Source organism: Prunus avium, chromosome 5 (assembly GCF_965620075.1).
Source record: "Prunus avium chromosome 5, drPruAviu1.hap1.1, whole genome shotgun sequence".
In the NCBI taxonomy this organism is placed as follows: domain Eukaryota; kingdom Viridiplantae; phylum Streptophyta; class Magnoliopsida; order Rosales; family Rosaceae; genus Prunus; species Prunus avium.
Window position 1 is genome coordinate 24,909,505 of NC_142288.1, and position 25,005 is coordinate 24,934,509.

At 39.5% G+C, this 25,005-nt stretch overlaps 4 protein-coding genes and 1 pseudogene across 6 annotated transcripts; 2 read left to right on the plus strand and 3 right to left on the minus strand.

Annotated features, from left to right (window-relative positions):
* Nucleotides 1–59: 59 nt before the first annotated feature.
* On the plus strand, nucleotides 60–12,114 carry LOC110757181 (uncharacterized; annotated as a pseudogene).
* Nucleotides 12,115–12,749: 635 nt separating this feature from the next.
* On the minus strand, nucleotides 12,750–14,496 carry LOC110757484 (nuclear polyadenylated RNA-binding protein). 3 transcript variants are annotated; one of them, XM_021959125.2, is made up of 3 exons: nucleotides 13,650–14,496; nucleotides 13,475–13,554; nucleotides 12,750–13,339 (listed from the first exon to the last, which is right to left on the minus strand). In XM_021959125.2, exons 1-3 carry the CDS (start codon nucleotides 14,200–14,202, stop codon nucleotides 13,166–13,168), a joined length of 807 nt encoding a protein of 268 aa, XP_021814817.1. In that variant the 5' UTR covers nucleotides 14,203–14,496; the 3' UTR covers nucleotides 12,750–13,165. The 3 variants fall into 3 exon arrangements, with proteins under 3 accessions (XP_021814817.1, XP_021814826.1, XP_021814804.1); XM_021959134.2 differs by having other exon boundaries at nucleotides 13,470–13,554; nucleotides 13,650–14,495; XM_021959112.2 differs by having other exon boundaries at nucleotides 12,751–13,339; nucleotides 13,448–13,554; nucleotides 13,650–14,492.
* A 1,001-nt stretch (nucleotides 14,497–15,497) lies between these two features.
* LOC110757418 (NAC domain-containing protein 83-like) lies at nucleotides 15,498–16,544 on the minus strand. The gene is made up of 3 exons (XM_021959011.2): nucleotides 16,285–16,544; nucleotides 15,933–16,204; nucleotides 15,498–15,841 (listed from the first exon to the last, which is right to left on the minus strand). Exons 1-3 carry the CDS (start codon nucleotides 16,463–16,465, stop codon nucleotides 15,587–15,589), a joined length of 708 nt encoding a protein of 235 aa, XP_021814703.1. The 5' UTR covers nucleotides 16,466–16,544; the 3' UTR covers nucleotides 15,498–15,586.
* A 2,340-nt stretch (nucleotides 16,545–18,884) lies between these two features.
* On the plus strand, nucleotides 18,885–20,322 carry TIM8 (translocase inner membrane subunit 8). Its single transcript, XM_021958825.2, has 2 exons — nucleotides 18,885–19,058; nucleotides 19,959–20,322. Exons 1-2 carry the CDS (start codon nucleotides 19,011–19,013, stop codon nucleotides 20,145–20,147), a joined length of 237 nt encoding a protein of 78 aa, XP_021814517.1. The 5' UTR covers nucleotides 18,885–19,010; the 3' UTR covers nucleotides 20,148–20,322.
* Nucleotides 20,323–20,504: 182 nt separating this feature from the next.
* LOC110757235 (putative protein S-acyltransferase 7) lies at nucleotides 20,505–23,957 on the minus strand. The gene is made up of 6 exons (XM_021958811.2): nucleotides 23,770–23,957; nucleotides 23,571–23,676; nucleotides 22,658–22,828; nucleotides 21,957–22,253; nucleotides 21,500–21,733; nucleotides 20,505–21,261 (listed from the first exon to the last, which is right to left on the minus strand). Exons 1-6 carry the CDS (start codon nucleotides 23,781–23,783, stop codon nucleotides 20,728–20,730), a joined length of 1,356 nt encoding a protein of 451 aa, XP_021814503.2. The 5' UTR covers nucleotides 23,784–23,957; the 3' UTR covers nucleotides 20,505–20,727.
* Between the last annotated feature and the right edge of the window lie 1,048 nt (nucleotides 23,958–25,005).

A 25,005-nucleotide genomic window follows, 5' to 3' on the forward strand; every position in this document is an offset into this window, starting at 1 on the left:
TTCTTTCTCATTCAGTCATTCTCTGCGAACTAAGCTTAGTTTGAAGAAGAGACACGCAAATGGCGACACCGAAAGAGCATGTAGAAGAGATACGAAAGAAAAAGTTCTCCATAGGAGCAGAAGCAATCAACCCCTTGACTGAGGATCTTCACCAGGCTGTCAAGAATCTCTCTGCTGAACTCTATGCCAAAGATGTTCATTTCTTAATGGAACTCGTCCAGGTGAGTTGTTTTATGCATATATACATTCCTAATATATCATGGCTTTTATTTGTTTGATGTTAAGGTTGAGTGCATAGCATTGTCTTAGAATCTTTTGAATCTCTAATACTTTAGTGTGTGTGTATATATGAGTATATATCTGAGTATATATTTTCAGTCTATGTGAATATATAATTTAATGGTTCATGCTACTTACTTTACAGAATGCAGAAGATAATGAGTACGCAGAGGTGGTTGATCCATCACTTGAGTTCCTCATAACGTCTCGGGATATAACGGGCACAGGGGCTCCTGCCACATTGCTGGTTTTCAACAATGAGAAAGGATTTTCTCATAAAAAAAATAGAATCCATTTGCAGTGTTGGACGGTCCACCAAAAAAGGCAACAGGAAGCGTGGCTATATTGGGGAGAAAGGTATGTCTTATATAGATGTTTGATTTTGACTGTAATCAATCTTAACATGCTTTATATAGATGCTTGGAATCTAAAGAAAAAAAATACTACTGCGTTGAAATCATACCCATGTTTTTGTTCAAATCTGAGTCAAGCTGTTGTTGTCTATTGGGTTGCCTATAAGCATGTTGATGTTCCTTGATGCGCTTTTTCATTTGTGTAGTTTATGTATCTCCATGATTTTTGCTGATTCAATCAAATTTGTGATTAATATACAGGAATTGGTTTTAAAAGTGTGTTTCTCATCACTGCACATCCTTATGTGTTCAGTAATGGTTATCAAATAAGGTTTAGTGAAGATCCTTGTGTGCATTGCAATCTTGGGTACATAGTTCCTGAATGGGTTGATACAAACCCTAATTTGTCTGACATAAAACAGTTATATGGTTCTGCTTCTGCCCTTCCAACAACAACATTGATCTTACCTCTAAAAACTGACAAGGTCCAAGCCGTGCAGCAGCAGCTGTCAAGCATACACCCTGAGGTTCTGTTGTTTCTTTCAAAGATTAAGGGGCTCTCAGTCAGGGAAGATAATGAGGATCCAAGTCTCAACACTGTTAGTGCTATTGAGATAGCGAGTGAGACTGACTTTGTGACGAGGAAGAACATTGATGCGCAGTCCTACACCCTCCATCTCTCTGCAGAAGAAAGTGGTAATGTGTTTGAAAATGAATGCAGCTATTATATGTGGAAGCAGAAGTTTCCTGTCAAGCAGGAATGCAGAGTTGAGAGGAGAATTGAGGTGGATGAGTGGGTGATCACCCTTGCATTTCCAATAGGAGAACGCCTTCGCAGAGGAATGAACGCTTCTTCTGGGATCTATGCATTCCTTCCAACTGAGATGGTGACAAACTTTCCCTTCATAATTCAAGCTGATTTTCTTCTTGCATCATCAAGGGAAACAATTCTCCTGGACAACAAATGGAATAAGGGTATTCTTGATTGCGTGCCCACTGCATTTGTTAATGCATTTATCTCGCTTGTTAGATCTATTGAAGATGCTCCTGTGTCTAGTTTGCCTCATATGTTCAAGTTCCTGCCTGTACAGAGCTCTTCCTATGAAGAATTGAATGTTGTCAGGGAGTCTATAAAGGCAAAAATTGTTGAGGAAAGCATTGTCCCTAGTGAGCCCCACAAGGAGCAGAAGTTCTTTTACAAACCTCGTGAAGTGGGTAGGTTGATGCCTGCTTTTTGGAATATTTTGAGGAAGGCGAAGGATCAAAGGGTAAGTTTGATTAATCTCTCATCTCATGGAAGATATGTTCTGTCGTATTCATTTGACAAGGTCGAGTATGATCACATACTGAGTTTCCTGGGAGTTGAACCGGTAGACAATGAATGGTATGCTAAATGCATCCAGGGTACTTCCAATCTTGTAACTGGGGTGTCGGATGATGTCTACTTGGAGTTTCTTCTGTTTATTGCTGATAATTGGGGGTCCAAATTTCGCCGCTCTAGCATCAAGAACATATCCTTAATTAAATGTGTGGGGAACGGAATTAAATCTTTGTGCAGCATAAGTGCAATCCAGAATAGTCAAAGTAAAGTTTGCCTATCCATTAATTCTTGTCATGTCTCATGGCTGATTGATTGGAACTGCGAGTTTATATCTGTTGCTAGCCTTCTTTTTATGCCAAAAATCACACAGGAAGCTATCTGGTCGTGTTCTCGGAAGAAGACATTGGTGAAATGGCTTTCAGATGAAGTCAAGGTTTGTTCTGTAAGCCTATATGAATATGCAGTTGATCTCTTTGACAAGTCACTTAATGAGAGGAAGCTTGTTATTGCAATTGCCCACTATTTGTATCAGTCATTGTGCAAAAGTTACATCTCAGATCGAGAAGTTGATAAATTATGCGGAATTATGCCTCTGGTGGGTAAGTATGGGAGCATTATCAAAGATAGGGCTGGGGTTATTGTCCCTGCCAATGGAAGCAAATGGGCTCAGTTGACTGATTCTAATCTGTGGAGAAAAGAAGGCTATGTTGAGTTAAGAGAAGATTATTTGGATTCAGGTCGTTTTGCTGGTAACTTTACACCACAGAAGGAGCTCCTTGAGTTTCTTAAAGTTCATGCTGGAGCTTTGGATGTCCCTTATATATCTGCCCCAAGTGATGGTATATCGTCATTATCTGCTCAACTTACTAAGCAAAATACATTTTTGCTTTTGGACTGGATTCATCACCTCACGTATCAAGGTGTTCAAATCCCACAGAAGTTCTTGACATGCATAAAAGATGGGGGCTGGCTGAAAGTTACTTTGAATGGCTCTTCTGGTGTCAGGCCACCTTCACAGTCATTCCTACTTAAGTCATCATGGGGAAACATTTTGCAGGATGGCTCCGTTTTTGTTGATATCCCATTGATTGATCAGAGTTATTATGGTGAGAGAATTAATAGTTACAAGGACGAGCTGAAAAAGATTGGAGTCAGGTTTGAGTATGCTGAAGCATGTGAATATATGGGGAAGCATCTAATGTCTCTTGCTTCTTCTTCCACTCTAACCCGAGACAATGTACTTTCTGTGCTACGTTTCATCAAGTTTTTAAGAGACAGGTATCTTTCCCCAGCCGATTTTATCTGCAGTATTAAAGAAGGCCAGTGGCTTAAAACATCCCTAGGCTTCAGGTCACCTGTAGGATCAGTCTTGTCTGATAAAGAGTGGGAAATTGCATCAAACGTAAGTGACATTCCCTTTATCGATAAAACATTCTATGGTGGTGAAATATGTAAGTTCAAAACAGAACTTGAGTTGCTTGGTGTGGTTGTCTCCATCAGCAAAAGTTACCAGCTTATAATTGACAACCTGAAGTCACCTTCTTGCTTAACTTCTCTGCCAGCTGAGGCTGTTCTATTGATGCTTGAATGTATGCAGCTTTCCAGTTCATCTGAGAAACTTGTCAGAGCATTGAAAGGAACTAAGTGCCTGAAGACAACACTTGGTTACAAGTCTCCAGAGGAATGTCTCCTGCCCCAAGTTGAATGGGGCTGCATTCTGCAGGTATTCAGTGGTCTCCCATTGATTGATCACAATTTCTATGGAAAAGGAATATATTCCTACAGAAATGAGTTGAAGAAAACAGGGGTGGTTGTTGATTTTGATGAGGCTGCAAAAGTATTTGCTCGCTATTTCAGGTAGTATGCATCTTCGGTTTCCATCACCAAAGAAAATGTTGCATCTTTTCTCTCCTGTTACAGAACGCTGAAGGGAACTCCATTTAAATTACCTGCGGATCTTAAGAGCTGCATTGGCGAGGTAAAGTGGTTGCGTACTCGCCTTGGTGATTATGGATCTCCAAAAGAGTGCATTCTGTTTTGTTCTGATTGGGAATCTATCTCTCCCATATGCCTTCTCCCTTTTATTGACGATTCTGACACTTGTTATGGCAAGAAAATTCATGAATATAAGCAAGAGCTGAAGAGCTTGGGGGTTGTTGTGGAATTCAATGATGGGGTCAAGTTTGTGCCTTCTTGTCTTTATCTTCCCCAGAATCCGAGCAACATTTCTCGAGAAAATGCACTTGCTTTGCTGGACTGCATACATATTTTATTGGAGGAGAAAGATTACTCCTTTCCTGATGTGTTCATGAAGAAAGTTTCTCAGGCATGGCTGAAGGCTCATGATGGTTACAAGCCTCCAAGCAAGTGCTTGTTGTTTGATTCCGAGTTTGGTAAGTATCTAAAGCAGACTGATGGGCCTTTCATTGATGAAGAGTTTTATGGTTCTAAAATTACAACATACAGAAAAGAGCTCTCTGCAATACGGGTGATTGTTGAAGTTGACAAAGGATGTCCTTTGATTGCCAGTCAGCTTGCTCTTCATGATGAATTGTCCACTTTTGTTCGAGTGTATAGTTACTTAAGTGAGTTTAAGTGGGAGCCGGATAGCAAGGCTGACAAAAGGATCTGGTTTCCAAAGGGAAATCAGAATGGAGAGTGGGTTAATCCAGAAGAGTGTGTTATATATGACAAGGATGAGCTGTTTGGCTTGCAGTTGACTGTTCTGGAGAAATACTTTCAGCATAACCTACTGGTGTTCTTCTCCCGTGCTTACGGGGTAAAGTCCCGTCCTTCGATTGAAGACTACTGCAGGCTCTGGAAGGTGTGGGAAAATTTTGAAAGTGGATTGTTGCATGATCAATGTTGCAAATTTTGGGTGTATGTTTCAAAGCACTGGAATTCAAAAACGGAGAAAACTCTTGCTGAGGCTTTGGTGAAAGTACCTGTTAATTCAGGCTCCGCTGGAATCTTGTTGTGCAACAAGCAAGATGTTTTCATTGCTGATGACCTTCAGCTGCAGTATCTTTTTGAACAGTCTTCTCACCAAGTTTTTGTTTGGTACCCTCAGCCTAGCCTGGCTTCCTTGCCTAGGACTAAGTTGCTTGAAATTTACAGGGAAATTGGTGTTCGTACTATCTCTGAATCTGTGCAGAAGGAAGAACTATTCCTAGCAAATGATGTTGAACTACAGTTAATTCTGTTGGGAAAATGGCTCACCTAAGGATACAAGGTTGGTTTTGGCGCTGAAAGGAAGATTTTGAATCTGCCTAAAAGCGACCGGTCGCTAGGCATTTGCGACCGGTCGTTTTGAAGCAGATTCGAAGTCTGGAGCAACATCAACGAGCGACCGGTCGCCAGTTCTTTGCGACCGGTCGCAGGAAGCTAGCGACCGGTCGCTTAGCATTTGCGACCGGTCGTTTAGAAGCAGATTCAAGGTCTGGAGGAAAAACCAAAAGCGACCGGTCGCCAGTTCCTGGCGACCGGTCGTCCCAGTCGTGCTGTGACGATTTCTTACGCGTTTTCAACAGTGTTTTCAATGGCTATCGCTTTCCACAAGATTTCAGAGGCTTAGTGGGTCACTTCTGAGTTAAATGAACGTTGACTACCTGCTGGATAGTTGGGAGAGCACTCATGGCTAATTGGTTATCTTATTTCAAAGATATCACTCTCCATTTTCTGGTGTAAGTGGGAGGTGGCTGAGTTGGATTCTATTTACCTACTTGATCTGACATTTAGTCTAAGTGGTGACTAAAGGGAAGAACGTGGAGGACAAGCTGATATCTTATCTCTTGTCTATTGGCTTGTGTAGGAAATGGGGTGAAGTAAGATAACACAAGAGGAGAAAACAAGTTGAATAATTGTAAGTGGAAGAAGCTGGTATTCCAAGTTGAGTTAGAGCTGAAGTTTTAGTTGTGTGTTCAGAAAAACTAAGGGGAGAGCAAGAGAGTTCTCTAAGTGTATCAAGGTGTTGAGCAAGGGTGTGAGAGAAACAGATTGTGAGGGTAGTGTTCTAAGGGGGTTTCCTTTGTAAACCAAAGTTGTAACCTATCTTCATTAGTGAAATTTCTCAAGGTGATCACCAAAGAGGATGTAGGCAATTTGCTGAACCTCTATAAACACTTGTGTCATTTGTGCTTGGTTAATTTCTGTGTGTGTGTGTAAGACTCATCCATCATTGAGTTCTTTGTCCAAAGTCCATCAACAACAAGATCTTAAAAGGGCAGTGAGTTAGTCATTCTAATTCACAACAAGTGGTATCAGAGCTGTGTTTGGCAGCTGGAGCTAGTTCTTCTCTTGGAGTGCTAGTGTGTTGAAGATGGCAAGTGACATGGAAGCTGAGAGTGGTAGCAGTTCACAGCATATGAAGCCACCACAGGCAGCAAGTATGAAGGTGGAGTTAAAGCCTTTCACAGGGAAGGAGAACTTCACTCTTTGGCAACGAAGGATGAAGTCAGCTCTTACACAACAACAGCTCCATGTAGTGTTGGTTGGCAAGGAGAAGAAGCCAGCAAGCATGACGGATGATGAGTGGGGAGTTCTTGACGAGTTAGCCAGAGGAGCTATCGAAAACTATCTCTCCGATGAGGTGCTCATCAACGTGATAAAGGATACAGCGAAGCAAACATGGGAGAAGCTCGAAGAGATGTTTGCAGGGAAATCGTTGTCCAACAAACTCTTCCTCAAGGAAGAACTCCTGAATCTTAAGATGGAGGAGGGAGGAAATCTAATGGAACATCTAAGTAGTTTCAATAGATGTGTTGCTGACTTGCAGAGAATGGATGTGAATTATAGTCCGGAGGATAAGGCTCTCATGTTGTTGACATCCTTACCTTCGTCCTATAAACACTTCCGAACCACTCTTATGTTCGGAAAGGTTACTCTTGATTTTGAGCCTGTGATGCAAGACATCATGACACACCATAGGATGACTCAACGTTCGGGAGAAAACTCTCAAGGTGAAGGTCTAGTTGCAAAGACCGGAGAGAGAGGTCGTTCAAAGAGGCGTGAAGGCAAGAAAGGCAATAGAGGAAGGTCCAAATCCAAGGCGAAAGATGGTTGTTTCGAGTGTGGGTCAAAGGAGCATTGGAAAAAGAATTGCCCCATATGGAAGGAGAAGAAGAACAAAGGGAAGAATGCAGCAAACACAGCGGAGGATGTCACGGAAAGTGATGGTGAGCTTTTGTGTGTTAATAGCAATGTTAAAACAAATGCATTGGCTAATTCTTCAAGGTGTTCCTCTTCCGATTGGATTTTGGATTCCGGATGCTCATATCATATGTGCTCAAACAAGGAGTGGTTTGACACGTATGAGAAAGAAGATAGCAGTGAAGTGATGATGGGGGATGGCTCAATGTGTAGAGTCAAAGGAACCGGTACAATCAAGGTAAAGATGCATGATGGGGCTGTTAGGACGCTTGGAATGGTAAGGCACATTCCAAAGTTGCGTAAGAATCTCATTTCCCTTGGAACTCTTGATAAGAATGGTTATTCATTCAAAGCAAATGGAGGGAAACTCATAGTCTCAAAAGGTTCACTTGTGATTATGAAGGGTGAGATTCAACCTAATTGTCTATATAGGTTGTGTGGTACAACAATCATAGGTGGAGCAGCTGTATCTACAAGCAAGGACTCGGAAGATGAAACTCAGCTTTGGCATTTGAGGCTAGGGCACATGAGTGAGAGGGGCATGCAGGAACTACACAACAGAAAATTGTTGAAAGGTGTTCAAAGTTGCAAGCTTGAGTTCTGCAGATTTTGTACCATGGGAAAGCAATCAAAAATAGCTTTCAAGCAGCGAAACAAAGAGGAAGAAAGCACGGGTGTGCTAGATTATATTCACACGGATGTATGGGGGCCATCACCGGTTAAATCGAAGGGTGGAGCTCGCTATTTTGTGACTTTCTTGGATGATTTTTCCAGGAAGGTTTGGGTCTACTTCATGAAGGAGAAATCTGAGGTCTTCACCAAATTCAAAGAGTGGAAGGCGGAAGTAGAGAACCTAACCGGAAGAAAGATCAAGATCCTAAAGAGTGACAATGGTGGTGAATATAAGGACAGCAAGTTCCTTGAGTTTTGCAAAAGTGAAGGCATTAAAAGGCACTTTACCGTGAAGAAGACACCCCAACAAAATGGAGCTGCGGAGAGGATGAACCGAACTCTCATGGAGCGTGAGAGATGTATGAGAATTCATGCAGGGTTGCCCGAATCTTTTTGGGCAGAAACGGTTAACCACGCTGCCTATTTGGTTAACCGATCGCCTTCAAGAAATCTTGAGTTCAAGTGTGCAGAGGAGGTATGGTCTAAAAGGTCAATCGATTATTCGAATCTTAAGGTGTTTGGGTGCAGTGCATATGCACTTATTCCTAGTGATGAAAGATCCAAGTTGAAGCCAAAGTCTCTTGAATGTATTTTCATTGGATTTGAGAGTGGTGTGAAGGGCTACAAGCTGTGGGATCCAGTGAACCACAAGAAGATACTCAGCAGAAATGTTGTGTTTGATGAGAAGACCATACCTATGAACAAAGTCAAGAATTCAGAGGCAAAGGAGGATGTTGTTGAGAAAGAAACAACCTTTGAAGTTCCACTCAAGAAGGTGTCAAGAAAGACTACTCAGAAACAGCCAACTGAAGACGTTCAGGAGGAGGTGGAGTCCGACATTGAAGAGGAAGAAGCTGGGCAGCATCAACAACACACTCAAGAAGAAGAAGAGGCTCAAGAACAGGTGGAGCCATCATCTATAGCTCGGTCCAGGCCCAAGAGAACCATCAAACCACCTCAAAGGTTTGGATGGGAGATGGATGCAGTTCACTATGCCCTAAATGCTAGTGAAGAAGAACCAACCACGTTCCAAGAAGCTGTTGAGAACAAGGAACGGGAAAGTTGGATGGAAGCTATGATGCAAGAGATGGAATCTCTACACCAAAACTCAGTTTGGGAGTTAGTTCCTAAACCCAAAGGTCGCAAGGTTATTGGCTGCAAATGGGTGTTTAGGAAGAAAGAAGAAATGCATGAGAAGGGTGCCACCTTATTCAAAGCTCGGTTGGTGGCAAAAGGATTCTTGCAAAAGGAGGGAGTTGATTATGATGAAATCTTCTCTCCGGTGGTGAAACATACTTCTATACGACTACTACTCTCCATAGTAGCACAAGAGGACATGGAGGTGGAGCAAATGGATGTGAAGACTGCTTTCCTTCATGGTGAATTGGAGGAAGACATCTACATGAGCCAACCTCAAGGGTTCATTGAAGCAGGGAAGGAAAATCTGGTTTGCAGGTTGAAGAAGTCTTTGTATGGACTGAAGCAATCTCCAAGGCAGTGGAACAAGTGCTTCGATTCTTACATGATGAAGATTGGGTATAGAAGATGTGAATCTGATTGTTGTGTGTACTCTCATGCATTCAAGGATGGTAACTTCATCCTTTTGCTTCTTTATGTTGATGACATGCTAATTGCATGTAAGGACATGTCAAAAATCCAGAATTTGAAGACATTACTTGGAAGGGAGTTTGACATGAAGGATCTTGGTGCTGCACAAAAGATCCTAGGAATGGAGATAAGGAGAGACAGAAAGGAAGGCAAGTTGTGGCTGTCACAAAGCAAGTATATTTCCAAGGTACTTGAAAGGTTTAATATGATGGATTGCAAACCGGTGTCTACTCCTTTGGCGGAGCATTTTAAGTTAAGTGCAAAAGAATGTCCTTCTACGAATGTGGAGAAGGAGGAAATGAGTAAAGTTCCATATGCAAGCTTGGTAGGGTGTCTCATGTATGCAATGGTGTGCACACGCCCCGACTTAGCCCAAGCCGTTAGTGTGGTGTCAAGGTATATGGCGAATCCTGGAAGGCAACATTGGACAGCAGCAAAATGGATTCTCAGGTACTTGAAGGGCACCAAAAGGCTTGGGATATTGTTTGAAAGACAACAAGGAAAGGCATGTGTGTCGGGGTATGTAGATTCTGATTATGCAGGAGATCTAGACAAGAGGAGATCCACCACAGGATATGTCTTCACTTGTGGTGGAGGACCGATTAGTTGGAGAGCAGTGTTACAATCGGTTAGTGCCTTGTCTACTACGGAAGCGGAGTATATGGCTTTAACGGAAGCTTCAAAAGAAGCGGTATGGCTGAAGAGATTGGCAAAGGAATTCGGGATAGCTCAAGACTTGGTGGTGATTCTAAGTGACAGTCAAAGTGCTATTTGCTTAGTGAAGAATCAAGTGTTCCATGGGAGGTCCAAACACATTGATGTGAGATACCACCGGATAAGGGATTGGGTGAATGATGGAGACATCACAATAATGAAGGTTCATACAAATGAGAACGCTTCAGATTGCCTAACAAAGCCAGTCACAACAGCTAAGTTCAAGCATTGTTTGAGCTTGCTCAATCTTGTTACATGCTAAAGATTGAGGTGGAGTTCTTGAGAGTTATTAGGACGATTCTCAAGACATTACAGATGTCCTAGAAGGCAATGATGTCCACAAGGAGTATTAGGCTCGCCATGGTGGAGATTGTTGGGAAAATGGCTCACCTAAGGATACAAGGTTGGTTTTGGCGCTGAAAGGAAGATTTTGAATCTGCCTAAAAGCGACCGGTCGCTAGGCATTTGCGACCGGTCGTTTTGAAGCAGATTCGAAGTCTGGAGCAACATCAACGAGCGACCGGTCGCCAGTTCTTTGCGACCGGTCGCAGGAAGCTAGCGACCGGTCGCTTAGCATTTGCGACCGGTCGTTTAGAAGCAGATTCAAGGTCTGGAGGAAAAACCAAAAGCGACCGGTCGCCAGTTCCTGGCGACCGGTCGTCCCAGTCGTGCTGTGACGATTTCTTACGCGTTTTCAACAGTGTTTTCAATGGCTATCGCTTTCCACAAGATTTCAGAGGCTTAGTGGGTCACTTCTGAGTTAAATGAACGTTGACTACCTGCTGGATAGTTGGGAGAGCACTCATGGCTAATTGGTTATCTTATTTCAAAGATATCACTCTCCATTTTCTGGTGTAAGTGGGAGGTGGCTGAGTTGGATTCTATTTACCTACTTGATCTGACATTTAGTCTAAGTGGTGACTAAAGGGAAGAACGTGGAGGACAAGCTGATATCTTATCTCTTGTCTATTGGCTTGTGTAGGAAATGGGGTGAAGTAAGATAACACAAGAGGAGAAAACAAGTTGAATAATTGTAAGTGGAAGAAGCTGGTATTCCAAGTTGAGTTAGAGCTGAAGTTTTAGTTGTGTGTTCAGAAAAACTAAGGGGAGAGCAAGAGAGTTCTCTAAGTGTATCAAGGTGTTGAGCAAGGGTGTGAGAGAAACAGATTGTGAGGGTAGTGTTCTAAGGGGGTTTCCTTTGTAAACCAAAGTTGTAACCTATCTTCATTAGTGAAATTTCTCAAGGTGATCACCAAAGAGGATGTAGGCAATTTGCTGAACCTCTATAAACACTTGTGTCATTTGTGCTTGGTTAATTTCTGTGTGTGTGTGTAAGACTCATCCATCATTGAGTTCTTTGTCCAAAGTCCATCAACAACAAGATCTTAAAAGGGCAGTGAGTTAGTCATTCTAATTCACAACAAATTCCAACAGAGAAATTGATCGGGAAAGCGCTGCTCAGGCTGATACTTGGTTTTCTAGCTTGTCCTCCCATTGAAATGGAAGCAGAGAAGAGGCAAAATGCTGTCCAAGGTCTTGCCAATGTTGCTGTTGTGGAGACATCTGAACCTATCACTGTAAGCTATGATCTACCATTATCTTCTGGGAAAATTTTGAATGTGAGAGGTAGCCGAAAGGTACGATGGGATAGAGAAGATTCCAAAATTTTCACCGAGAAGATGGACAGATCTGGAGGATATAAGAGCATCATTGAGTTTGCTACATATTTCTCTGAAGCAATTTCTGAGTTTGTGCTGTGGGAGATCCCTGATCATATACATGCACTTCCTGAGCTGATCAAGTTGGCCTTTGTGCTAGACCTTGATGAGGATGCAGTTACTTTCTTGATGAAGTCCAAGAATTTGCAGATCTTCGTGGAGGATGAGGAGTTTCTGAATTCCGCCTACTGTTCTGATTAGTTATGCTATGTGGTTACAATTATAATAGTCTCTCGGATGATGATTTGAACTATATTTTGTTTTGGCTGTATGCTTTTGTCTGTTGGATTCTCTTGTTATTCTGAACAAGTTATTGCTCTTTTATGATATGAAGCTTATTCTATCATCTGGTATTTTCATAATCGTTTACTTTCATCTGGTATTTTTTTATTGCTAAAGATATTTCACTACTTCAGATTCTCTTTCAACCAGAGGTGAGATTTTGTGACATACTGCTTGGTTGTTAGCATAATGATCCCTGACTTACAAGTCCTAATAGATTTTAGTTTGATGGAAATTATGCCCTGCATTTAAGTTACTGAGACTTTCTCAAGACTTTCCTAAGATAATCTTTCATTGCATTTAGCAGTTTTAAGTAAGCTGAAAGGAGCTTAATCAAATTATGTCTTCAACTTTAAACTCGGTCATATTGTTTTTATCTCGCAAATCTGTTAGAACATGTTTGTCATTAGGAGAAATTGCACTACAAGTTCTTAAGAATTGGAAATGTTTAACTAATCTAGCGGCCTGAGATATTGCTAATATACTAATTGTGGTCGTACATTAAATTTTTTGTTTGATTTCTTTGTACATAAGGTCACTTTTAGATTGCCATGCCTTATCAAAATCACAATATACATGCTATGCAGATTGAACTCAACTCAACATTGTGTTAGATTGTATCTGCAAATGCGACCATAGAGGAAAACGCTTGTCAACAGTACAAGTGCAATGCCTGTAATATCAATTTACATCTGCTGATTACATTGGGACACAAATTTTGATCTGATAAACTTTCTACCTTTGCAAAAAGGACATGACTTATAAGTCATGGCCTAGAAATTACAGGAAAAGGAAATCACAATGGCCAAGTACAAGAAATAAGATGGAAGGAAAAAGATGAAAAATACTCACTCTTCCTGCTCATTCCTCTTAGCTAACGAGTCTGCTCTCGTGCAGCTCCATCCTGCACAACAGTATAGGTGCAGTCCCACCCTGCAATGGTAAGAGATAAGTGGATAAGTGGAATATGGGGTTGGCAATTTCGAACCCGAGGCCTCTTGGCTTCTTGGAACCAAGCTGTCAGGGAATGGATCAACAATGTATATCAAGCCTCACAATTCCTGATGCAATCATGTGGCTGCAGATTTCTTAGCAGCTACATAGGTGGTTCTGTCGTGGCCACCAGTGCAACCTGCGTAGTAGCATCCTTTAATGTTCAATAGATTCTTTACAGTGTTTGGTCTGAGTGCATTTTTTATTCTTCTTCTTCTCCTTCCTTTCTGTTTTGTCTTCGTGTCCTGGACCTGAAACATGAAATGAAACACTTAGAGAACAGAAAACCAATCTTTTTTCTGCTTATATTATAACAAGGCTAATTAATTAATTAATCAAAGAACTCATAGGATATTTACATCATTGGTTTCAATCATCGACCTTACGCTATCAACACTGCTGTCAGCAGACTCAGCACTTGGTGATTTCTTATGCTTGAAATCCTCATCTGTGATGTCGTTCTTACCTGCATTACATCAATTCTACAACTGTTCATATTTCTTGTCCATGAAGGAATATTCTACAAATTACATGCACCCCATTTTCTATGTTGCAACTTACTGTCATCATTTTCTATTTCCAGAGGTTCCATGCAATAAACTCTGAAACTTGGTGACGCCGGACACAGACAGATTTTGCTGTTCCGTTGCATGCCCTCATCATTATCTTCATCCTCTTCCTCTTCCTCTTCCTCTCCCTCTGTGGTTTCCTCCATTGCAAAAACCCCCCCTATATACACAGTTACCCCCTTGGCCTCTTTATCATCTTCCACACTAAACTCCGCCCCATCTCTCCTGATCTGGTCCTCATCAGACTGTTTTGTTCCTCTGTCAAGCTCTGGCAATCTTGGTACCAACTCCAATGTTGGTGGTGTTTTAGGAGACGGTAAATTTTCAAACTCTGGTGAAGACTGCAGCGAATGAGGCAGAGAGATATCTACCTCTTCCTGATCACCATCCTTAAGTAGCTGTTTCTTGGAGAAAGTTTTGGAGGCTTTTAGTTTTTTTGCCTTTGTCCGGCCTCTGATCTCCTCAAATTTTCTCTGCAAGAGTGAACGAATTCGAGGAGGCACAGCTTCACCTTCTGGGGTGAGCTTTGAGTTTTGGCCACCCATTGGAGAGGAGAACAATGGGAGGTTAGGCCACAATGGAAGAGATGCAGAAGATAAGTGGCTAGAAAAAACTTATGAGGTAGAACAGAGAATTTGAAAGAGAAGGGTCAAAGGGAGTTAAATAATTATAGGATAAACTTTATGCTAATCAAAAATTAATAATATGGATATATTTGGTTTGGTTAACTGTACACTATGGTTTTTGGATTTCCTTGTGGTTAATAATAGCAAATTGTTGGTGTTTTGCAAACTCAGCTCTGACTACGAATCTCCTATATTTGTGAACTTTCAATTTTTCCAGTTGTGCCCTCCTGCCTGTCATGATCAAACAAACTTACTATATTTGTAGTTGTGTACATGTTTTGCTTTTTCTTTCTTTATTTTGCTTTTGCTTTTGCTATTGGGGCCATGTATTTCGGTTGTTGAAAGAGTCTTGCGCAGTGCCTTAGCAAGAGTCAAAGGAGAAATGTATGCCAGCTCCTGTTTATCTCTGCCAACCATATGTGCCAGCTTCAACAAAATCTCAAGAGCCTCAAATCATAGCATTCTTCTGACCTCTCTGAGCTCTATACAGAACTGATAATTAAGATGGCTACAACTACAAGTCCAATTTCATTGCAATGCAAATGTAATGAGAATGAGCCAATTTCCGAATAATTAAAGAGAAAACCCGAATTATATATGGATCATTTGCTCATTCAGTGGTATTTCTCTTCTCAATGTTGAAAGAGGTCTCAAGTTCAAATTTCGCCCATCTCGTTGATAAAAATAGAATAATAGAAAATTAGCTTTAGGTTTGTTCTTCATGACATTGAAAAGACTTGTTTGTATGTCCCTTGGACAAATAAATTGACTTTGTATCGATTAAGCAAGGAATCCAAACAAAAATCTTCATAGGTTTATTTATTTATTTATTTGTAAATGCGTATTTTTCTTTCCACTTTTAAAACAAGGAAAGAAGCTGAAATGAACCCATGTGCGCGCCCACATTCTAGGTGGGGCTAGCTTTCATTTTGGACCCGGTTCTCTCCAAAAAGGATTTTTCTTTATGCGAAGTTGATATATGCTTTGCTTCTTTTCTTCCTCTCTCTCTTATCATGGTGACCTCTTTGAAAAATCAATTGCCTTTCTGAGTGAAAAGCAAGAGATTCCTGTGGCAATAATCCCTACCCCTTATCTTTTTTACCATCTCAGTTTCAAACCAGGATACTAAGCATTAGGTTCATTTCAAAAGTTACCAATTTTTACATCCACCAATATCTTAAGAGCACTAGGGTTTGTGGAAGTACTTTAATATCTTCACAAAGAAAAAGAAGATTCATTTCCTTTTATGGACTTGGAACATAAAATCATTCTAGAAGAAAAAAGTTTATATATTACTGCTACATTAACATGATCTAAACTTAGTGCACCCGCTGATTTCTTCTTCATCACCTGCTTCACTTGAAGAAGTTACTTCTGTGATCCCACTAGAACTTGAGCAAGATGAAGAAGATGACACAGGACTTTGATTATTATTAGTCTGAGGTGCATGAACCATTTCAGCATTGTTAACTCTGATGACTTCCTCATCAGTCTTACAACTTCTTTTCTTCGAAAATATTCGACACAGAACCCAATTTTCTTTCTGGTTTAAAGCGTTCTGTAGAAAATCACAAGCAGATTCAAATGGTGTTTCTTGATTATTGGGTTTGTGGCATGCACAACAAGGAAGTACTTTATGGTAAACTCACCTCGGCTGTGTTGATGGAGTCTGTAGTTTCCGCATTGACAAGGCAATACTCATGCATGACCCAATCAGTTTTACAACCACTTGGAGCCTTTCCTCTGTAGAAAACAAGAGTCTTTTTCTTCCCCACGATATGGTTCCTCCTTGAAGATACAATCTTTTTATCAGTGCCGGTCGCTTTCCAGTAACCAGAACTTGTCACCCTGTTGGCTCTGCTCCCATTCCTGTATTTTGATTCCTTGTTGCTGAAGAAATATCTCTCTTGCTCCAAATCACCTACATATATATATTAGTCTGTTATTATAAATGGAAAACTACATACTTAAGCACATATTACATAATTATTTTCAGCTAACCTGGCAAATCCCAAGGATCATACATGCAAACATTGACCTCAGGAATTATTGAAGCAGGCAGAGGGCATGAAAAGACTTTGCATCTTAGGTACTGAAAGACCAGCTCTTCATCTGTAGGCTGGAAACGAAAACCAGGAGGCAATCTGATCATCCCATTTCTAACAAAGTTGAACTTGTCCATTGTTGAAAAACAAAAACAAAAACAAAAATGAAAGCCTTTTTCTTGATTCTTATTGGCCTCTGTCAACTGAGATGTAGAAATGCCAAGCAACCATGTCAAGTATTTATAGTCCAAGAGAAAGAATTTTGAGAGAGAGTATCTTTTGAGTGGTTGTGCAAGAAAAAGAAAAAGAAAATTGATTCCAAAATAGCTAGCGGCGGTGTGAATATAGAATGGGACAACAATCACTGGATTAATACTTTTTCATGTTTGACAATTAAAAAAATAAAAAGCTTCTTTCACTTACTTAAAGATCCTTTTCTTGTTTTCTACATGTAATAATCTCTGTAATTTGTGATGCAAATTAAATTCTTAGATAAATCTAAGTCGTTGTTTTGGTTGGCATCACATGTGAAAGAAAGAAAGACATGTTAACAAGCAACCAAAGAGCATTATTGGGGCTTATTAGTAATCATCAGAGTTTTTAGAAGGTAAGTTCACATTTTTTAAAATGGATTGGTGAAGATTTTCTTGTTGAGATGAAGTCATCCGATGTCATGCTTACTAATCAGATGGGAAACACACATAATTAAGTTAATTATTTACCTCAAGTAATTATCACAAGGAAACACACATATATGCTATATAATTGATCAATTGGTCCAATAATGCTATGTAACTTATTTTTGTAGTCAACTTCCTCCCAAATCCTTAATATTAATCCCTTGATCACTATTATGATGAGTTTTACCCATCATACACATGCCCTAATTTTTTGTTTCACAAACAAGAAAACAAAATTACGGGTCTATTTGGAAGTTCTTATGTAGGAAGTACATATGCTCATAAGCCCCTTTTACTGGAAGCGGTTTTGTTAGAAGCACAACAAAATGTTCATTAAAAAACCTAGTGTTTCATGAAGAAAGCAATTGATAGATTCTTCTTTATAAAACGCTTTATTCAAAAGTGTGTGGTAAATGCTTTTAACCATTTTAGAAGCACACGAAGGATAATAAACAAATCCCTAGGATTCAACATGCAATCGTGTAATGTACTAATATGGCTGTTGAGTAATTGTCTCTAAAAGCAAACTTCCATGGACTTTATGAAATAATAACTCAGCTACGTTCACCCTGATACAGGGAACTCCAAAATCATGCACAGTGTAAGCCGATATCTTGATTCGTCCTCAGATGCCCTAGTGATTTAAGTTGCTTTTGGTTGTTCTTCCAAATAATTTTTCTTTTTCTTTTTCTTTTTCTTTAGTGGTTTTGGATTAATTAGTTTAACTACTACATACTTTTCTTTTGAATTATGGATGGCTGACACATAAAGGCACCAAAGATTTTGGTTCCTTTTTCTCTCTGAATAATTGTTTGAATGAAAGAGTCCCAAAAAAGCCCCTGCGTTTCTAAAAAGCTAAGCTACCTAAATCCTTAGAGAGCTAGTCAACTCAGATTGGTACTTTCCTTCATTGCGAAGATGTAGCTTTAATTCCCCCTTTCCATGCATGCAAATGTTGGATTTAGAGATCTTCTGCATTCTAATTTGAAAAGCACCCAATTTGTTTAAAAAAAACATGCTCTCTGGCCAATTGCTTGAGACACAGCAACAAAAGCTAACATGCTTGTTTTCTTGTGTTATATATATATAATCTTTGTTGGTCATGTCTTATGGCTTCAAACATGGCCCTCAATGCTGCTGCTTTCTCTTTCCATTGAATCTAAAGCGATTCTTTCATTTGAATAATTGGTTTAATTCAGTTAGTTTTGTGTTCTTTAGAGGGCATATTATTATTGGACTAAAGAAAAGACGTTTATGGTGGTGTGTATAAATGGGCATATCATGCATGTGTTTTTAGTATCAAAAAGTTTGAGAATGGAGGAAAGGGAACCAATGCTTAATGCATAAGAAAGTCTTTCAAAATTTGCTCTCTTTTCAAAACACTTTGCCTAAATCTCTACTTTAAACAATTTTTATGGTTGAATTACCAGGGATGTCAAACCATTTCCATAAGGTTTACTTAAAATGCTTTCATATATAATTATTTGCATATTCAATGAATCTTGTAATATCAAAATTATATCACCTATTCATATCTAACGAGTAACTTTTCAATGCGATCGTAACATCACCATGTGAGGTGGTATAACAATTCACACATATTATAACACGTGTATATTTATTAATAATACGTTCTAAAGTAAAAAACCTTGTCGCCTACTCATACACATACACGTGGATTAATAATACTCACGAGAAGGTGTTACAGTCACATGATCACACACACAAAATTCCCTATTGGGCCGATACTATCTTCTTATTGGTCTCAATACACATCTTCTTATTTGGGCCTAGAAAACCAAAAGGTTCAAGTTAAAATAACGGGCTCCAAATCCAGTTTTCTTCTAAGATGTTGCCCAACAATTTTAGTCCCTCCTATTTGTTGTTCGGCGTCTTTCTGAGGCTTTGGTAGTTTTAGGGTTTTGCAGAGCGTGAGACGGTGAGAGTGTTTACAAAGCTGAAGAATTTAGAGGGTTTTAGCGGATAGCGAGCACAAACTGCCATGGATCCTTCATCAATGAACAACCCTGAGCTCCTTCAGTTCATCAACGTAAGTTCCTGTTCTTCTTCTCCCCTGTCTAATTCACTAGAAATCTCATGAGAAAGAACAGAAAGTTATTTGCTTTCGATTGGAGCGGCTCATAACTCTGAATTTATTGGCAGGGTTTCTATTTTTATTTTTAAATCTATATGTTTAGTATTGCATATTACATAGTCCATATCGTTGAGTATGTCTGCATATTCCATTGAAAGCTGGAATTTTGATCCCCTGCTGCTTCAAGCTTTCGTTTTTCTGAATTTGGTTCTGACACCTACTTTTGTTTTCGATTATTAGTTTTCCCAAATAATCTTAAGATTTTATTTGAGCCCTCAATTTACTTATGCATCAGAAATTGGCAGTTTTGTGGTTGCTTATACGTTATCATACTAAGTTATTTAAGAAATGTAAGAGTGAAAATCTTCATCTTTCAGTGTGTAGTTCAAGACTTCAATTCTTTAGAGTGGCCACTTTGTTCACATTGTTCAACATTGTCCAAACCCTAAAATTGTCTCTCAATTTCCCTTCAAGATCTCTATTTTATGGCTTAACATTGCGTTTTAGTGTTTTACTCCTTAATTCCAAATTGATGTTGGTACTAGTTGTGGGGAAAAAGAGGAACAATAAAAGAATGATATGAAGATGTTGGCTATTTGAGATGTTGCCTGTATAGTCTTAAACTAAGTTGAAAAGTTTTTGTACTTGATTGTTTGCAAATTCACTAATTTCTAGCGATATGCTCTTGTAGTTTTGTCTAACAACATAATGTTTTTCATGTCTTGCAAAACCAATTATTGTGTGATTATCACTATGTTATTGCTGTTGCTGCTGCTAGTTATGTTACATGTTCTGCCAATATGTTATGCTATTGATGGCTTCTCTTTATGAAACAATCTTGCTCTTGCTGCGCAGCAAGAGAAGGAAAGAGCAATGGTGAATGAGATGGTGGGAAAGCTTACAAATGTATGTTGGGACAAGTGCATCACTGGTACGCCCGGGAGCAAGTTCAGTTCCAGTGAATCAGCTTGCCTGGCGAACTGTGCCCGCCGTTATTTGGATATGAGTATGATTATTATGAAGCGTTTTCAGAACATGCAATGAAGGTCCGGAGTTTGACATACTTTCTCAATTCCAAGATGTGGTTCATTTTTGCGTCTGGAATCAATTATATACCAGTTGAATATGTTCTGTAATTTTGGAAACAGATTGTTCCCCCTTTCTTCAAACTATTGTATTTCAGCACTCTTACTTATCAATTTCATTTTTGGATGTTTCATCTTGTGATTAATTTGATGAATGAATTTTTACCAACAGAAACAAAGGTGATGAATAAATTGCATGTTGCAGCATAGGGCTATAACTTGGTGCTCGAGGGTTGAGAATGAATTGCATTTTAGTGCCAGAAAAAGCCTTGCTTAGGCGATAGGCAAATGACAAGGGTAAAACAAATCTCGAACATAGGCAATCAATCACTTCCACATTCTATACCATCAAAATGAGGTGGTTAAATTACAGATGCGGAAAAAAGAAAAAGGACGATAAACTCATAAATCAAGATGGCACACATTGGAAACAATCAACTGCCTGAGAGTCGTTCTTTCGAATTACACACTTATATTACAAGCAATATGGCACAGCTTAACGACATTAAAGATCGACAGCCTTCACGTTTATCAAGTATTTATGAACTTATCTGAGATTGTTCAGTCTGTGTAGTAAAGTTGCCACTGATCCCATCAGTTACCCGTCTTGAGTCCCCAACTACCGCTGCCATAGCAAGAACTTCAGGTGATATATCTAAACTTCCACTCCTCCTTCCCCAGCTAGAACGCCTAGGATGTGAGGCAACATGTCTCTCTGTGCTCTCTGTTGGAAGGGTCCCACTTAAATCCTGGGACGCATCAGCCTCACTCGATCGAGGGTCCTTGTTTACTCCATCATCATTGCTATAATCACCCAACTCTCCTGAAGCCTCATTCCATAATGGTTTCCTCCCCATCTCTATGTCACTCATGGCTTTCCCCATGACAGGATTAACAAAATTGGCGCCAATTGGTGTAGGAAGAACTGGAGGATCTTTTGGAACTTTTTCCCTGAAATTGTTCTTGGATGGAGGAATTTTAGTGCAGAATATCTCCATGAAGTTCTCAATTGTCCCTCTGTTGAATGGGTTGTCTCGTCCATCATACCGGTATCTAAAATTTTCATAAGTAGACTGCCAAAGCACAACAAAACAGAACTCTTAACATTACAAGCTGAATAAACCCAAATTTGAAAAGTTTAAGTGGAATTATGGATATAAATATCACCACACACAGCACACCAGTTAATGGTTTTGTTTGACTCTTGAGGCAGATGCCCCCTTGGTTTCTTGTTAAATGAGGACTATGCAGTGTGCTCTATTTGGTGATCATACCATAACAGGGAGATCAGGATGCCCAAGAGTTTCTTACCTGGTTTGTACTGATGAGATATGAGTGGAACATAGTAAGGCCACCAACAAACCAGAAGGCAATGAAACTGTAAATTATGAGCGCAATGGAGGCAGGAGTCTTAATTAGTGCTTTCCAAATCGATATATCCTCACTCTGCATGATCCTCACGACGTAGACCCAGCAAAACCCTTGTACATATACACAAAGAAGAGTTGCAGAGAAGACAAACATGAAGAAGAACCTGTAGTTTCGCTGCACCCAGAACCAAAGGAAGTTTATTACATGCATAAACCTGAGCAATTTGTTTTAAGCTTTTGTGATTATTCTAATCAATTATGAATTAGTCATCCAAGCAACCGAGCTCTCCCAACAAATAAAGAAGACGTAAATAAAAATGCAGCAAAGTTAGGCCCTTAAAGCACTGTTCTTGGGGAGCTACTAGTTGGGAGTAAGCCTAATAATAGTGAATCCTTACCAATCCAATGCACTGGCCAACCCAAGGGCAGTGATGGTCAAATCGCTGCACACAGTTATTGCATATGGAGCAGTGAGAACAACGAGGAGGTCTGTAAAGCATGCAGGTGTCACAGTACTTGATCTTCACAGTTATACCATTGATAACTACTTCCTTCATTCGTGGAAAACGCGACTGTTGTGTTTCATTAGACCCACCCTCTATGCTCGCATCATAATCTTCTGACTCTGGAGGGTGAACATTACGAGGTACTATACCAGGATCTCTTCCTGAGGTTAGTAGAAGAAGAACCAAAGCCTGAGAACAAAATATACATGCTTCTATTAATCAGGATAGAGTAGTAAGTACGAACTATTCAACTGATCTCACTGATAACTAGCACTAAACTTTTCAACTCGTTGCACCTAACTTTTCGAATAAGGATGTGATTTTATGATGCAAGAAAACTCTACCATTATAAGCTTGGGCGTTTCATGGTTTAGATTCATAGGATTCAAAACATCATTCAGGCATGCATGAAAAAGAAAGTGTTACAAAAGTAGAAAACTAAGAATCAAAAGCTATGAACAAAGTTATGACATTCAATTATAAGCTATGCTGCCCACTGTATAAACATCACTAACACATTGTTGGCTTGAGCATTGAGCAAGAAGGTACATACAGTGTAACTGTAACAGGATTCAGATAGGAAACGGACTTACAAGTAGTGTCAATACAGAAACAGCAACAATTACTGAAATTCCCAAGTGATCAATGAGTTTTCTTGCTACAAGGCCACAGAAAACTGCAACAGGGACAACAATGAGGAATACCGTTAACGGAAGAGATCTCACATCGGGTCCAAATATAAGCCTTCCACCAAGTAGAAATCTCTGCAGAATGGAACAGCCAACAACGTGCTTGAGTAAACATAAATGCATTAGCAAAAGAATGCATATGCTGCCACTAATAAGAAAAGAAAGAGAAACCAGAAGAAAAGCTTTTGAGATGTAATCACAAACAGAATCAGCATATATTAAAAAGGGGGAAATCCACAAGAAAGGTTGTCCTCCCTTTATGCTGCACCATGGTCAATTTGCATAAATTAGCGTTCTCCGGATTGTATGGCTAAAAGGTAAACTGGGGTATTTAAGAGGTTTTAGGGGAAAAAGGAAAAAGATAGCTAGATAGTTGATCAACACATCTAGAATCAAATGCCCCAGTAAAAGAGATTGATGATGAAAGGAAGTCTAAAATGGAGAATTAATTGGTTGCCAATGCCCAAGTAGTGATCTAAACTCAAAGCTGAACAATAGAATTGGCCCCAATCCCAAGTGTTCCAAGCAATAACTAAAGCTAATCAGAGTCAATTCAATCACAAAACCAATTGCCATCCCGTCCTCTAAAAGCAATCCCACACCAAATCAATCAACTCAATTCTGTATATTTCAGCATCTTCCAAATTAGAAAAGCTACCATATTTCAATCAAACCCAACAGAAAAACAAAACCCTTTCAATTTTAGCCACTGGGTAAGACCAAGACATAACAAAAGTGAGCAAAATCAAGAAAAAGCAAACATCTTTCTAGCCTATACGATACTTTAAATTAAAACCAAAGTAAGAATTTAGCTCACATTGCTGCCTTTCCAGGTCTTGTAAGTTCTGACCAGTCCTGCAGCATCGGCAGTTCCGGCAGGGGAGGCCCGGAGGCGGTGATGTGGCTCAGCATTCATTATGTGCCTGTTGGGTTTTTCAGAGAAATGAAATAATTAAAAGTAAGAACCAAAGTCAAAGAAAGGCTATGGTGCTCTAGAGGTGGGTTTGAGAGTTGACTTTTCCTCTCTCATTCATTCTCACGAGCAGCATCCTCTGTAAGACTCTGAATAGTAGGTAAAAATCGAAGAAGCTCATTAGCCATTAGGCGTCAGATTCCGGCAACAGGGCTTAGGTGGCAAGCCGTCACTGTGGTAAAGAGGTAGTAGAACAGGTCAAGTCTTGCAACTACATAGGTACGTACTCAATCATACATACAAATGTTGTAGGACACGTGTATTGTTGATTTTTTTTTTTTTTTTTTGGCATTATAATTGGTTTATAATGTTGCTCTGGGGTTGTTTTGGAGACAAAGTCAGTCAGCATGACTTGTCTCTCTATCTGTCAAACATGGGATTTTCTGATGTTTAACTAAACAATAAAAGAATGGAAACTGAAAATGGCAGTTTGTCCAGGTTGGGCTTATGGGCCTAATTTCTTTCTTTATAAAATGTCATTTATGTCTCGTTTGGATGTGGAGATATTTGGATTTGAAAATGCTAAATTTGCTACGAAAACAAGTACGTTAGATTGAATGTATTTGAAATAACCAGACATAGTACATTTGAAATAACTATATGTACAGAATCATTTGAAATTCATTTGTTTTCTTCCTTTATTTGTTGTCCAAATTTTAGCATAATGAATTGTAAATAATATATATACAAACAACTTTGCCTTACAATGTCATCTAAATCTATAAATTTGAAATCCCTCCATTCAAATAGAACCTATATGTCATCTAAATCTATATATTTGGAATCCTTCCATCCAAATAGAACATATTAGTTATTTACTAGTTTTGACGACGGGTGGAAAAATGGTCGATGAGAAATTAGGAATGGAGGGTGAGAAAAGCACATCTTATACACCATTCTGTTGGTGAGTCCTTTGTTTGACACATTCTTCCTTCCTTATTTCCTCAATGTACTTTCTTCAATCTATAGAAAAATAAAAACTAAAACTGAAACGGTCATCAAACGATAATCGATGAGAAATTATTTGCTAATTTCTCAAACGAGAGAGGATGGAATAAAAGATGGACCCGCCCAAATAATTTATTGGGGCTATATCAAATTTTTCCTGGTCCCATACTTTCCTTTTTTGGGACCAAGTAATTTTATTCAACAAAATAAGCAGCAAGACAAGAGGAAAGCTTTGAACTCACAAAAAACCATTTGGGCTATTGGGTTCGCTTAGACTCTGGACTTGGAGCTCTACAGGCTGTCCACGTGGGCCGTCGACACGTTTCATTCT